We start from the raw sequence: 14659 nt of genomic DNA, 5'->3' as shown, positions 1-14659 counted from the left end.
CCAAGGGGCAACTGTACATGAAATTCAATTATGTTTAATGTAGATTATTTTTTTAAAAGGGGGCATTGCTTTTATATTTAAGTGATACTGAACAAAAAAAAAAAACATAGTTTAATCCAAATATCAGCAGTACTTAGACAAAATTTTCTCATGGTTCTAACCCTTCCCCTTCACCCAATTCCAAATGTGTTTCCTTAACTCACAAGCCTAGGAAGTCAGGTCTAGGTAATAGAAGAATGCAAATTTGACAACTGACATATAGCATAACACGCTTTTAAAAATTCATATAATTTTCTTCTAAATATAAAGTAGAAAATTTGGAAAATACATACAAGTATTTTTAAACAATTATTAATTCCATCATTCTGAACAATCACTATTAACACATGAACTTTATTCCTTTTTCTGCAGAGAAATTTATTTTACATAATGGGAAATACAGTATTTGTTCAATTAAGTAACACCTGTTTTACTAAACTTTTAAGCATTTTTCCATCCACTAAGAATTTTCAACACCACGATTATTGGTAGCTACATAATGTAACACTAAAGGATAAGTTATTTAACCATTTCCTTATTTAATGTTTAGGATCTCTGTTTGCCATTAAATAAGGCTATAATAAATGTCTTATAAATATATCTTTGCATAATTATGATTACTTTATAATTCATTGGTAGGTAAAGAGTATAAAACTTTTAAAGCTCTTTCTACACATTGCTAAATTGTTTTCTAGGATGGTTTGCATATGAAATGTCAACTTAAAATGCGCTTAAAAAAAGGAACAAAGTTTAGCCTGGCCAGGCGTGGCTCAGCAGTTGAGCATCGATCTATGATCCAGGAGATCGAGGTCCGACTTCTGGTCAGGGCACCTGCTCAGGTTGTAGGCTCCATCCCTAGTCAGGGGCGTGCAGGAGGCAGCCGATCAATGACGACTCTCATCATTGACGTTTCTCTCTCTCTCTCCCTCTCCCTTCCTCTCTCTGAAATCAATAAAGATATATTAAAAAAAAGGAACAAAGTTTAACATGTATGAATAAACATCAAAAACACTGTCACATGAAAGCAGCTAGATACAAAAAAACAAATAATGCATGATTCCATTTATTCAAAATGCTCAGAAAAAGCAACGCTACATACAGAGAACACAGATTAATGTGGTTGACTGAGGTTAGGGTTGGGAACAGGGAGTGAATGCAAACAGGTATGAGGAATCTTTGCAGTGAAAGATATGTTTGAAAAGTAGACTGTGGTAACAGTCTCACTACTCTGTAAATTTCTTTTCAGAAATCACTATACTATATATACTTTAAATAGGTAAATTTTATGATGTCATCTCTCAATAAAACAGTTACAAATTACTTGGTAATTAATTACTCAATCCATTACAGTGCCATAAATACTAATGAAATTATTCACAAATTCTGAACATAATCTTTGGGAAGGTGCTAAAACAGACTCTTGAGCCCCAGATGAAGTGAGAATTTCTAACCTTTGTGGCTCCAAGATTAATAGTGGTAACAGATGCAGATGCAGCAACAGTCATCTTTTCTGAAGAATCAGCCTGATGCAGTATGCTCCAAAGCAATGTCACCGAGGACATGATCATATGAAGGATTGAGAGGATTCCTCTGCGGGCTTCTAACAAGTGTCTGTGGTCCACATTGACCCAAAGCTATTAAAGTTGGGGGGGAAAAACAAGTCATTCCTTACTGAGGCTTATAAATGGGACTTGTATCCCATGATCTTTTTTAAAAAGTGAAATATTTGCGCAGTCTTACTTGGTGATATTGTGTAGTAGGATCCAACAAACAATAATGGATAATGGCTGTGATCCCTTCCAAAAGAGTAAGAATCATATCTGGTGGAATAACTGATGCCATCCACAGAGGCCTGAAACAAAATGCATTCATTTGAACAAGTGTTCTGAGAAAGAAAAGTCCATGTTTTATCAAAAGTAAATGTCCATCATGTACTAGGCACATAGTAAGTGCTCAATAAATAGTACATAAATGATTAAAATAACTTAGGAGCTTTTATGTTGCAATCTATAAAATAAATGAGTAACATTAAATGTACTAAAGTTCTTTTTGGCTAAGACATTCTCTACAAAATAAACAAATACAGCCAGTAAATCTCTAGCAACTGTGTAAGGCAGGTATATATTAAATAATACAGGCAGTTTTCTTATATTTTACATGTAGTTGCTGAGGTTATATAGAAGGCAAACCAGAAACTAGTCTACTAAAACACCTGGCTAATTTTAAACATGGCCTGGGGAGACAGGTGGAATTTCGCCTCCAAAACAAGAAATAAAATCAGATAGGAAAAGAATTATTCATAATTTTAAATTAATTTAGTGTGAAATTAGTTTGCACTTAGATAACATATCAGATAAAACTAGGGAAACCCTTTGCTGAGCTTTCTATTGCTTTTGCCAGCTCAATCAAGAACAACATAATTAGTATCCGCCCTTAGGAGAAAAAAGGCCTGTTTAAATATTCCTTCTCTTTTCCAATCTTTTTTTTTCATTGTTACTCTTCCTCAAGCTGAATTTTTTTCTTCATGAAAAAAATTTGGCATGATAAGTGTCAATGATAACAAAATTAAAAATCAACTCTTACCTACTATCAGATAGTCCTGTTTCATATTTGTACTGCTGAATTAGATTATCTAAATTTCTGCAAAGCTGTAGTGTCACCGAAACAACCACTCTCTGTAGAACTTTTCCCATGTAAGGCAGAGTAGAGGTGATTAAACCAATCCATTGCGGGTGCATCTTACAAGCACAGTGTTGATGTAAAGCCCGTATCACTGCACAGAGGAACATGCCTTGGCATGTGATTGGCTGAGCATGCAAATACTGAAGAGAAGTCATGGGCTGATGGGGACTGATGTGTTCCAGATCAGATACAACAAAATCAAAACCTGTCTCATTCTCTTCAGGGATAGTCATTACCCAGTGTTCTAGAACAATGAGCCTCTGAAGAACTTTAAGCAGCTGTGACTGGAGTGTGCTGCCACTGTCAAACTCATCCTCTGAGAAATTGATAAGGCTGTCCTCTGAGAAACCTTCTTCCACAGCGATCACATTCTTACCTGCCATTTTTTCACTATGCCATTTCTGTGCACTAAAGATAGATGACAGCAAACAGTGAAGAATTACTTTCTGGACTTTGCACTTAGATAACATATCAGAGATAAAACTAGGAAAACCCTTTGCTGAGTTTTCTATTACTTTTGCCAGCTCAGTAAAGAGAAGCGTCAAAATTTCTATGCTCATCATCTGCATGTTTCGATTGCCTATTAAATCTTGTGCAGTGACCTTCACGTGAGTTGGGTAGTGGCTACGCATGTAATACAAGCAGAGGGAAATGAGGATTTCTATGTACATAGAGCTCCTGAAGTTATGGTTTGAGTCCACTGGAATGTGACTGTAAAAGTCTTTGCCCATAACGGAAATCCGGTGTCTGGCCAACAGATTCTGAAGCAGAGACAACTGAGGGGTGTACACGTTATTTATACTGGTGGTTGATATGGCATTTACAAAAGCAACAGGGCTAGTTTTCAATATGGCTTTGATGGCAGAGAAAGCATAAAGAGTCCTGGATGAATCATACAACTGGAGATACAGGAGCACATGCTGATAAAGGGGATGGATGTTGAAAGTGGGAGACTTCCGTGATCCTGGAGAGCCCATGTCACTCTCGATTTCAGAAATGTCTCCCTCCCCACAGCTATACCAGTTCTCTAAGTCGAGCCCATCACTGAAGAACACACTGGTTTGTCTGAGTTTTTCATTTGAAGCTTTTTTCTTGTCATCATCCTTTTTCCTGGCAAGTTTTACTTTAGGTTTTGCTCCTGGTTGTTTACCTGACTCCTTAACGATTGTTTCTTTTTCTGAGACTTTTTCTGATAATTTTTCTTTGAAGCTGAACTGAATACTACTGTGACTCCTCTGTCTAGATTTGGCTTCTGTGGAAGCAAGAGAAGAGTCGTGGAGAGTCTGTGTTGTTCCTGAAATACAAGGTGAGGAGCTATTTCTGGAGATTCCACTTGGCGCACACTCATGGGCTTCTTCCGCAGACACAGACAGAAACTGAGAACTCTCGTTACTCAGCGAGGCACTCTGACTCTGCTGGGTGGACTGATCTTCACTTTTAATCGCCTCCTCACCTGGATCCACATCACTATGCTTTGGGGGCATAGCCTCAATTTCTAACTGAGAAGGAACTGATGCCGATTCTGCTTCGAGGCCACTTACGACTTTACATATCAGGTCAAACACTACCTGCTGAACATCATCATCTGGGGAGCTTGCGTTTGGCACCTGAGAATCCTCTTGGGTATTCACATTTTCAGGATCAACTTCATAACTCAGGTTGTCCCCAGCAGAGGACTGTGAACATCCAGAGTCAGAACTCTGAAGTATTTCTATCTGTTGGTCTGGAAGATCAAAATCAGATACAACCATTGGAATTGTCTCACTGCTGGTACTTAGAAGGGAAAGTCTGTCACTTAAGGGATTAACGGTGAGACTAAAGTTCTCTATTTCATCCACGGTAAGTGGCTTTTCACCATTTCCTTTAGATGCAATGAGTTGTACTTGGCTTACTGGCATATGAAAAAAAATAGTAAAGAAGGAAAAATATAGATTACATTAAAATAATAAAAATGTAGAAATGTAAACTGAACTCAAGATTTTTAATCATTAGTTTCAAAACCTACTTATATTTTACTATTAAAATTGTATTACTGTTTTGGACCTTTTAAGTCAGGAAATATGTAGATGACTATTAACTAGAATTTAATAAACACAATTCAACAATAGAAAGCCTATTGTTCAACTGATTTAAACAGAGCAGCACATTTAACACATGAAATATAAAAATTTGCACTTATCCCCAAATAAGACATTCCTTTCTATTGCAGTTCAAAATTTTAGTGTTTTTTTCCTCCCTGTGTTATGCTAGAGGGAAGTATAAAAATACAACCTCCTCGATTTAAATAAAATTCAAGACGTTTATGAATTACCTAGTATGAGTGCGGCCCTAAACCAACAACAATGAGGGTGAGAGAAGAAATAGACATGGATTACTCCTCCAGGAGAGAATCAGAGGGGTCACCAAACATTAATTTATTCTACACATTCTGGAGAGCAGACCATACTGATAGCATTCTTTTAAAATGGGTGGGAGGCTTAGTCACAGACGAGTGGTACAAATCAAAGGCTATCACTTTCAGGGAAAGAATCATGATACCACAGGTGAGGAGGTCTCAGATTGATTTCAGAGGAGGTGAGAATTCAGCAGACAAGCAGGAACTGTGGCAAGTAAAACAAGAATACACAGAAATTCTGGCAATTAGCAGGGTAGGGCATTTTCTTAGAAGATTCAGGAGAAGCAGTGGAAAGGAATCTAGAAAAAGGAACCAAGGCTCTGTAGAAACATACTAAAAATGAAAGAGTACGACAGTTTAGTTCCAGCTTGCACCACTTACCAGCAGTGAACTTTTAGAAACCACAGCCTTCTAAGAATCAGCTCCCTGCTTAGTAAAATCACTTTTTTTTTTATTACTGACCTCACAGGGTCGTCAAGGGACACAAATGATATAAATGAGTCTTATGTCCCTAACATATAATAAATTCATCTAATAGAAGGGGCCATTATCATTGTGTTACAGAGTGCTTCACTCAAAAGTTTGTAAAGTGTGGATTTCACAGTAATAATAGTGTTTATCAAACACTTATAAGATGCCAGTCACTGCACTAAACATGACATAAACATGACTTGAGAAGTGGGTTATGATTCCCATTTTACAGATGAGGAAAATGGCTCATGAAATATAAATACACATTATAAGCTTACTATATATTCCTAGTGGAGTATCTACAGAGCCTTGTGGGACCAGGACTACAAAATAAAATCTAAAGGTATTTCCATCAAAACTGAAGAATGTCTCTGACCAATGCTGTGCTGAATATTCCCCTAAAAGATTTAACTGCTAAGAGGAATTCAGTTCCTCTAAGATGATCACTGATGAAGCACATTCTGACATGGCCCACATGAGCACTGCCAGTGCACATGCAGGGAGAGAAAATATGGCCATGGAGAAAATCTCACATTCAATTATCTTGCCAATCCCTGTTGTGTTCACCTCTCACTTTATTTTAAAAACTTAATTCTAAATAAAGTGGCTCTACTTCCATGTGATATTCACCATTGCTACATGCAAAGTTTTCCATGAAATGCTTGTCACTGTCTCCTCCAGAATAACAAGGAGCCTTATTCCAATAACGTTCTGCTTGAACACGCTGCACGGAAACCCTCTGAGTTTTTGGATGAAGCAGGAGCAATAGCAATGGTTCCAAAACTCTTGCGATATCATGTCTTTGTAGAACTTGGTTCAGCCAAGCTTGTCCCACAGAGCTAGTAGAACCATCGAGGCTGGTAAGGCTGTCTAACATGATGAACAGTGACCTACAATAAACGAAAATAAGAACAAAGCACCTACTTTAATTGTGACACTCTGACTTTTCTAAAATTAACATTATTATAAGTCCTATTTCTTATTTTGAATTAACTATTTTAAACTAATCATACTTCAGGATAATTCTGACCGCAGCATTTTAATAATCCCTACAGTCTCAGAAGAAAACAGTCTTTTCCCTTTTTGTAGGTACTTTTGTTTCTTGAAATTTCACAAGCACACATTATTCTTATAAGACTAGCGGTAAAGAATTAAAAAAATACTTAGAATACTAATCTTGTTTTAGCAACATATTCTTGTCACCAAATACTGAACCCTCTCCAATGCAAGTCAATGTTACCTGTATACTGGCCCATGCTCCTCTGCCCCCATTCTCTTTATGAATCAAAACTATGTACTTAATTCAAGGAAATACTTTCTATGAAAGGCATGAAGGGATGGTTTGGAATCAGAATACCAGAGATTCAAATCTGGGTCATCTATTTTATCTCATGTGTGGTCTTGGGCAAGTCACAACTTCTCTGGGCCTTCACTGCCTCACTTGTACGATGAGAAAACATTGGTCATCAAATTAGAGATGGTATTTGTAAAGCACCTAGGCCTAGGGCCTAGTGTGTTGTAGAAGTTCAACAGTAGATCATTTAAAGATGGTGATGCTACTTCAAAAACCCCAGCTGACATAACATCCAGTAGAGCACACATCTATCTGATCCTGAGCTGGGCTTTGGCAAAGATTCGTGGCCACCTGTAGGACACCTGCTGGTGAGACTGCTATCATATGCCAATATATGAATTTGCTTATAAGTAGTATCTTCTTGGAAGTCAATGCAAATCTCATATTTGGAGACTGAATCATCTAAGTAGGCAGCTACAGGTTCTTTGAATCCATGGAAGGGGTTTGTCAGTATTTTAGCTTTAGATTTTAGTAAGTCCAGTTCTGGCAGAAGATTGAAAATAACTGTTAGAGAAACATTTATACAATCTACTGTTTACATGTGATGTCAGTGAATGTGAATATAGATTCAAGAAGGCTGTCTCCATTCTGTATTCCTGACACCTGGCATGGCACCTACAACACTATAGGGACTTGACAGTCATCCAATAAAAGGAAGGGGCACTGGGTGCTCCAGAGCAAGAAAGGGCAAATCTGGCAGATAAATGAAATTTGGTAGATAAATAAAAATGTCATGAATTTTAATAAAGCTTAGATTTTTAACAATTTAAAGATTCTATTTATAAAATGTGTACATCGCTATTGCCTGTACCTGCCAAACTGAGGACTCAAGAAGAGACATTAAGATATTTGACTATAAAATCTAAATATAAAATGTAACCAACCTGTCAAAAGAACGTGCAAAAGATGAAGACTTATTTATATGGAGGTCCCTTGTTAGATGCCAAAGAACTGCAAACTTCGCATGTGCCTCCATCTTTATTTTCTGAGGAGGAATATGAGGTTAAATTATTTTATTCTCCTTAATAAAGATATTAAGCAATTTTAGTAAAATCAAAGTAGCTGTTTAAGAGAGTGTGTTATGTTCAATGTTCATGATACTCCAAAACACACCACAGTAAACTTAATTTTTTCATGGAAGTAGAAAGAGAGAAAATACTTAAATATATACAAAATATTAAACCTAAAGGGTCATCTCATGCTGCCTCTAAGTAATTATTCAGTTCAGAGTAGGTGGTCAGTTTACTAGATTATTGTACGGAAGAGTTGATAATGTGCATGTCGTCATGATATCTTGAGTATAGGAAGCACTTTCTCCCTCATTTTAATATACACATTTAGTAGTCAAAATTGATTTTATTGTACTATCTGATTTACTTTTGCTCCCAGAAATTATCTATTAATTCCAAATGAATTTATCACTTACAAAGCTGATTTATTAGATTAAAAAATTTAAACACCTAAAAATTATTTCTACAAGAAAAATATTACACTACTTTTAGGATTATTTGAAAAAGATTACGTGTTAAGATAACAATGAATAGAACAACGTAAAACTAAATTATTTAGAAAGACCAGCATTTGGTATTAGATAATGAGCATGTGTTAAGGTAAATCAAGTAGAAAATGTAATATTATCAAAATGTTTACAGTCTTTCTCTAGCACTTGTAGAATCCTTCAAGTAAAAGCCCCCCTAAACCAGAGACTGCAACTGTTAAAATTGCTTGTAGTTGGTCAGAGAAGTGCTTACTTTTTGTGGGCTTAACAAATGCTTTTCCCATGAAGCTGGTGTTTGTACATCAACCAATACAAACATGTAAAAATAAAAATAAGCAATAACAGGCACTTTAACTTTTTACACGGATGTATCTTTATTCAGGACTTAGTATTTCTTTACTAATGAGATGTTACACAAGTAAACAGGTATATAAATTATCTCAAATTTACTCAATGTAAAACAAAATTAAATTAAAATATAAGACTTTATTTAAAATTTTATTTCTGAACAGTTGTGAAAGAATGTGTTGAAGCTGGAATAGAATTTTAACATTTTTCCTGGGAATAAACTTCTTATTCTTCTTCCTCATTTACTCCTTCATTTGCTGCTTCCTCACGCTGCCAACTGTTTCCTTTACTTGACACAATGCCTTTTTAAGTATGACCTATTCAAACTCATTAGCACTGAGGTTTTTTTCCATTAGAGCAATCTACTTCTAAAAGCTATTTAATAAATCTTGAATTTATATTACAGAGCAGGTGCAGGAAGACCACAAGCTTCATTAAGTTACCTGGAAGAGGCCTGTTACCTTCTCAGGCTCACTTGTAACTCAGACATCTTTAACTGACCTATGTATCACTTCCTATACATTAAAATACAAAATCCTTATTTTGGATATGTAATATAATGAAAATAATGTCATCTCACATATTAGCGTTCTTTAGCTTATAAATGTAAGTTAACATATTTCATTTCCATATATTAATGTATCCCCATCAGTACCACAACCGAGGCCACTGAGGCCTCTTTAAATGACTCTAAACTTGGACCAGCAACAACTGTAATCATCACTACCCATAACCGGTGTCCTGAACTAGGAAATAAACCCAGTATTTAATTTTGGGTTACTTGATTTTTCATATTACTGATGCTTTTGTAAAGACCTTTCCTCTAAAAAGAATAGAACATTTATTTTAAAGATATTAAAATCACTCTGAATGAAGCTATATTTTCTCTTATTCAGATAGTAGCTGCAATCATTTTCCTAGAGTTTCCGTACTTTATATTTGGTATAATAGGAGTGGGAAGTGGACGCAGGATAAGAAAAGAAATTACCTTGTCTTTATGGGTTAACTGCTGACTTATAACATCCTCGCATATGCTAGAAGAAGGAACCAAGTTATGTAATTGATAGAACAGCTCTACACTCTTTTGGTGGTGCTGAGGTGTCCTATCTCCCAGCTGGTCCCACAATGTTAAAGCTACATGCTGCAGGAGAAGATGTAAAAGTGACAGTATTACAAAACCAAAATGAAAACTTATCAACAAACATTTCCTACTGGTACATACAAGTCTTACAGACAGACCTTGAAGGTCTTTGATATTCATTATGATACTGGGATGAGATTTAGAAGTGTACCTTTCACCTGCCCACTCTCAGGCCCTTAGGACATCTTATGGTAGTCCTTTAACAATATTTATTTTAAATATCAGACATGTAAGCACTTTCTACAGAGCCAAACTAAGACCCCCATTTCACTATTTTAGTGAAATTTAGTAAAGTGATGCTAGAATACATTATAAGAGGGCATAACTCCCACACTGAATATTTACAGTTATATGTTGCAAAGTGAAATAAAATGCACAGTCCAAATATCCAAACTACTTAAGGCATATAAAGTAGGTCATATGTATTTCAGAGCTGCTGTTAACACAGCATGTGATGATCTATGACAGCATTAATAACAATGCAACAATCTTCAGGGTTTAACCACACCATTATAGAAATCAACTCTAATCTAGCAGGAGGAACTATCTGGAGGGGCATGATGACTTGAAATCAGATAAGGAAAATTTAAATTACTTTATGTATAAAAAAACCTACCTCCTTAAGATGTTACACAATCTAAATAAACCTGATGTTCGTTCTCTGTAGAGAATACCATTTGTACTGTTGTAGAAATCAAAAACTGCATTTTTTCTAAATGTCATCATACACCACAGGTGATAAGCAACCAATCCAGTTAGAAAAACTTTTCCTAGGGAGTTCTGAAGAACTAAGTTGTACAAAGCAAAAGTGTACAACCACTTCATCCGGAAACAAGTTTTACTCTCTAAGCGAGCTTTCCTTTTTCTTTCCTTTTTCAGGCAAAATTATCTCCTCCATGGCTTTAGTGATTTAATACTTGCCTTTATTTGCCTAATGTTCCCCTCATACTTATCTTTTTCCTCCATGCAAAAGTGGGGACAAGACGGGCAAAGCAGTACAGGTCAAGTGCGGGATCTGTTTCTGTACAGTAAGATACTGAGGCGTTAAACTAAGCCCCATTATCATCTTTAAAATCTTTGCTATGCAAACTATGTCCAGTATCATCTTAGTCATATGTATTTATGGATGTATTTAGAATTTACCTTGAAAAATTCAGTCTTCTCAGCAATGTAGTTCAGATTGCCTAGAGTGAGGGGAGGTCTAATAACCACAGCTACTCTTCCCTGGTTTGGACTTAAGGGTTGCACAGGTTCCACATTGTTGATGTTTTCCCCAGTGACCATGACCACAGACTGAGTCAGTCCCACCAGGTCCATGACTAGTGAAATAGCAACACTCTGCACACTGAAATCACTTGCTTGGTTGCAAGCATTCATCAGAGTCTGGAGCCACAGTGGAGGCTGCACATGCTCCCAGTCTGAAACAGAAGATGGAAGCCAACAGTGTTCATCACACTGAACCTGTCACAAATACTCTAACTTCCCAGTTAATTAAAAAAAAACAAAGCTCCTTTATTTACTACCTTTAGGTCTTGATCTGTTAACAAAACCATGATCTCTCACCTAGACTAGAAAATAAAGGAGTAACAAGAATTTCATAAGTTTGTTTTTAATATGTATTTTTTATGCCAACTTATACAATCTATTTTCTTGTAATGAAAGATTACATAGTAATCAAACATTATATAGTAATCACTGCACTGTGTGTACATATAAAAATTTAAATAAAGGTACACATACATACTAGTCATACTAAAAAAGAAACAGTGAGGGGGAAAAACTGGGTCTAAATGTTAGATTAATTTTCTCCAAAGAATAGAGTCAATTTCCTTCTTAGCTTCTACTCACTTGCAAGCAAACTGTGAAAGACATAAAAATCACAAACTTTTCCAACATATCAATCTCCCCATAATGACAATATCCCATTTTAAAAATCTACAAATTAAAATAACACTATAAAAATTTAATTGCTGCGCTGGCCAGTGTTGCTCAGTGGCTAGGGTTGGGTCGAACACCTAAGAGTTTCGTGTTGGATTCCTGGTCAAGGGCACACACCTGGGTTGCAGGATGGATCCATGTGTGGGAGGGAACCAATCGATGTGTCTCTCTCACATCAATGTTACACCCCCCCACCCCACCCCCGCCACCTCTCTCTCTAAAAATCAATGGAAAAGATATCCTCGGGTCAGGATTAACTACAACAAAATGAACTGTCTAAAAATATTCTAGTTTTAATATCTGAGTGCTCCTGGAAAAAAAAAAAGTACATCACAGAAACTATCTGAATATGAATAAAACAGAAACTACCTTACCAGTCTCTGACTGCTCGGAATGTAACTCTGAGGTATGGTTCCCCTCGGCAATGTAAACTGGAAAACTTGAGCACTCCAAGAAGAGCTGGCAGGCAGCAAGGAAGGCAGAAAGGTATTCTTTGGAAGTTTTCTGTTTACTTATGTTCCTGTCTTTTACATCTCCATGTGAATCCCTGTCCCATTTTGAAGTGTCTCCTTGGTCTCGGCTGAGATCCCCATGAGGCTCTGTAGCCAAAGCCTGAGAGAAAGAGTTCTTCTGAACAATGTAGAGGTTGATGAGTCTGGTGAGAAACTGCTGGACATACTCCAAGCAGCACTGCATTGCAGTCTTTTGGACTGTCTTCCCACTTCGGGGTGCGGTGCCCTGAGTGACTATGGAAGCAGGCTGGATGATGGTTTCTTCAGACCCCACAGTGGAAGCCGTTTCTGTCTCAGAGGATGTGCTGCCAATCGGGATGGCAGCCACTCCTTGGCCCCCATTCAGTTCTCTGTCAATGTCGTCAGCTCGGTCGGCTTGATACTGTATAAACTCAGTGAACCCGCTCTCTGATGACTGACTACTGGGTGGATTTTCTCCATCTTCAAACACTTCAGTAGGATTTTCAAGAGAAACAGATGATACCTGGTAGAGATTGAAAAGAAAAAAGGCTGAGTAGCTAAATGTATACATTAGGAATTACAAATCAGAAATGACCACGTTTAGAGAGAAGTCAACTTTAGATTCCTATTTACAACTTAACCTATATAGTTAAATCTTAAAATAATTTCTACAATTGATTTATATGTCTATGATAATCAATAGGAAATATGGATATGGTTCAAATGAATATATCAATTAAAGTAATTCACTAAATATTTACTTTCCACTATATGCATAGCATAAAATTAGGTTCATGATGGTAAAATATATGTACAAATTTCTAAGATCCATATCCTTATTTTCAAAGGACTAACAATTTATTCAATCTACTTTATGAAAATACTTTCCTAATGCCTAAACAGTTCAATTTTCCTAATGTCTAAACAATGCAAGAAATGAGACATGCAAGGGTAAAAAATGATATTCTGGGAACTAGAAATAAAGTCTAATAGGTCATCCACACTTCCTTTACACCCACTTCAGTACAGTGGTTAAGGGTGCTGGCCATTAGTCAGCTAAGGCTTTGCCTCTTACTAGCTTGGGAAGTTCTTTAACCTCTCCAAACCTTGGTTTCCTAAACTGTATACTTGACATGATGAGAATTCCTACATTTTACAGTTGCCGTGAGGATTAAGTAAGACAGGATATGTAAAGTACCTGGCATAACACCTGACACTCAGCAGACATTCAATCCACGTTAGGAATCACTCATCCTTAGTGATCCACTATTATGTCGTATTGATTTTTCCTCCTATATATGGCTAATCCATCCATTTCTCCATCTTCACCCCCCATCTTAGCCACCACCTACTTTCACCTGGACCACTGCAGGTCTCCCCACATCCATTTTTGTTTCTAGATCTATTCTCCACACTGCAGCCAGGGTAATTTTTCTAATACACAAATCTGATTATATCACTTGCCTTTTTCCCTTGAGTGTGTTCCTAGGGTAGAGTAAAAGCCTTAGTACAGTGCAGAGACTCACTCTGTGAGACCTTGGCTCCTGCCTACCTCAACAGCTGGATCTCCCTCTCTGTCTGCACTGTGCCCCTATCTGTCTAAGTGTTTGCAAATGTTCTTTCCTCTAACAAATGTTCTCTTCTTTCTACTTCACTCCTACCCAAATTTCTTTGGGGTTTCACTCAAATAATCCTTTCTGAAGAAAGCCTTCCTTGGCCCCCAGTCTTGATCAGATCCCCTCCTTTCCACATTCCTACCACTCCACATTTTCCTTCATACATTCATCACAACTATAATTAAATGTGCAATTATTTGTTTAATGTCTTTCTCCTAGAAAGAAAGGGCTGAAAAAGGGCTGAGACTGTGCTAGATACCCAGCATGAGTGCCAAATGAAGACAGGCTATTTTCTCTATTTCAAAGATAAGAAAACTGAGGCTCAGGGAAGTTAAAAAAAAAAAAAAAAAAAGTTGCCCAAAGTTATAGCAAATAGGTTTATTAGTGGAAGAGCTCCAATTAGGTGATTCTAATGTCATGCTCTCTTCACCACAGCCTATCACTTTCTCTCTAACAGTAGGAGAAACTTTCATATTACAATGCCAAAGTCAGAGATAGCTATCAGAATTGAACTTGTCAATTTCTTTCCTTTGGAAGGTTAACAACCATCTAAAATCTTGTATTAATACATTTTTAAAAAGAAGTATGATTTAAATGGTAAAATTATCATTAGCTTATTATTGTAAAGTTATTTCTGTATTGCTTTTTTTAAAGATCATAAAACAATGGACATTAAATTACTAGAATTTAAGCTACAAAATTCA

At 36.6% G+C, this 14659-nt stretch overlaps 1 protein-coding gene across 4 annotated transcripts in view; it reads right to left on the bottom strand.

The window, feature by feature from the left end:
* DOP1A (DOP1 leucine zipper like protein A) overlaps nucleotides 1-14659 on the bottom strand; it is an 86190-nt gene that overhangs the window by 28232 nt on the left and 43299 nt on the right. For all 4 annotated transcript variants that reach the window (XM_081141018.1, XM_081141020.1, XM_081141019.1 and 1 more), the window contains 8 exons: nucleotides 12241-12862; nucleotides 11072-11346; nucleotides 9776-9928; nucleotides 7826-7926; nucleotides 6218-6477; nucleotides 2623-4612; nucleotides 1780-1891; nucleotides 1491-1673 (listed from right to left, as the gene is read on the bottom strand). In XM_081141018.1, the coding sequence (XP_080997144.1) occupies nucleotides 1491-1673; nucleotides 1780-1891; nucleotides 2623-4612; nucleotides 6218-6477; nucleotides 7826-7926; nucleotides 9776-9928; nucleotides 11072-11346; nucleotides 12241-12862 (3696 nt within the window). The remainder of the gene's footprint in view (nucleotides 1-1490; nucleotides 1674-1779; nucleotides 1892-2622; nucleotides 4613-6217; nucleotides 6478-7825; nucleotides 7927-9775; nucleotides 9929-11071; nucleotides 11347-12240; nucleotides 12863-14659) is intronic.

This window comes from Miniopterus schreibersii (assembly GCF_964146895.1).
Source record: "Miniopterus schreibersii genome assembly, chromosome: 6".
In the NCBI taxonomy this organism is placed as follows: domain Eukaryota; kingdom Metazoa; phylum Chordata; class Mammalia; order Chiroptera; family Miniopteridae; genus Miniopterus; species Miniopterus schreibersii.
The sequence above is the reverse complement of the archived record's forward strand: the minus strand, read 5'-3'. Positions and strand labels throughout refer to the sequence as shown.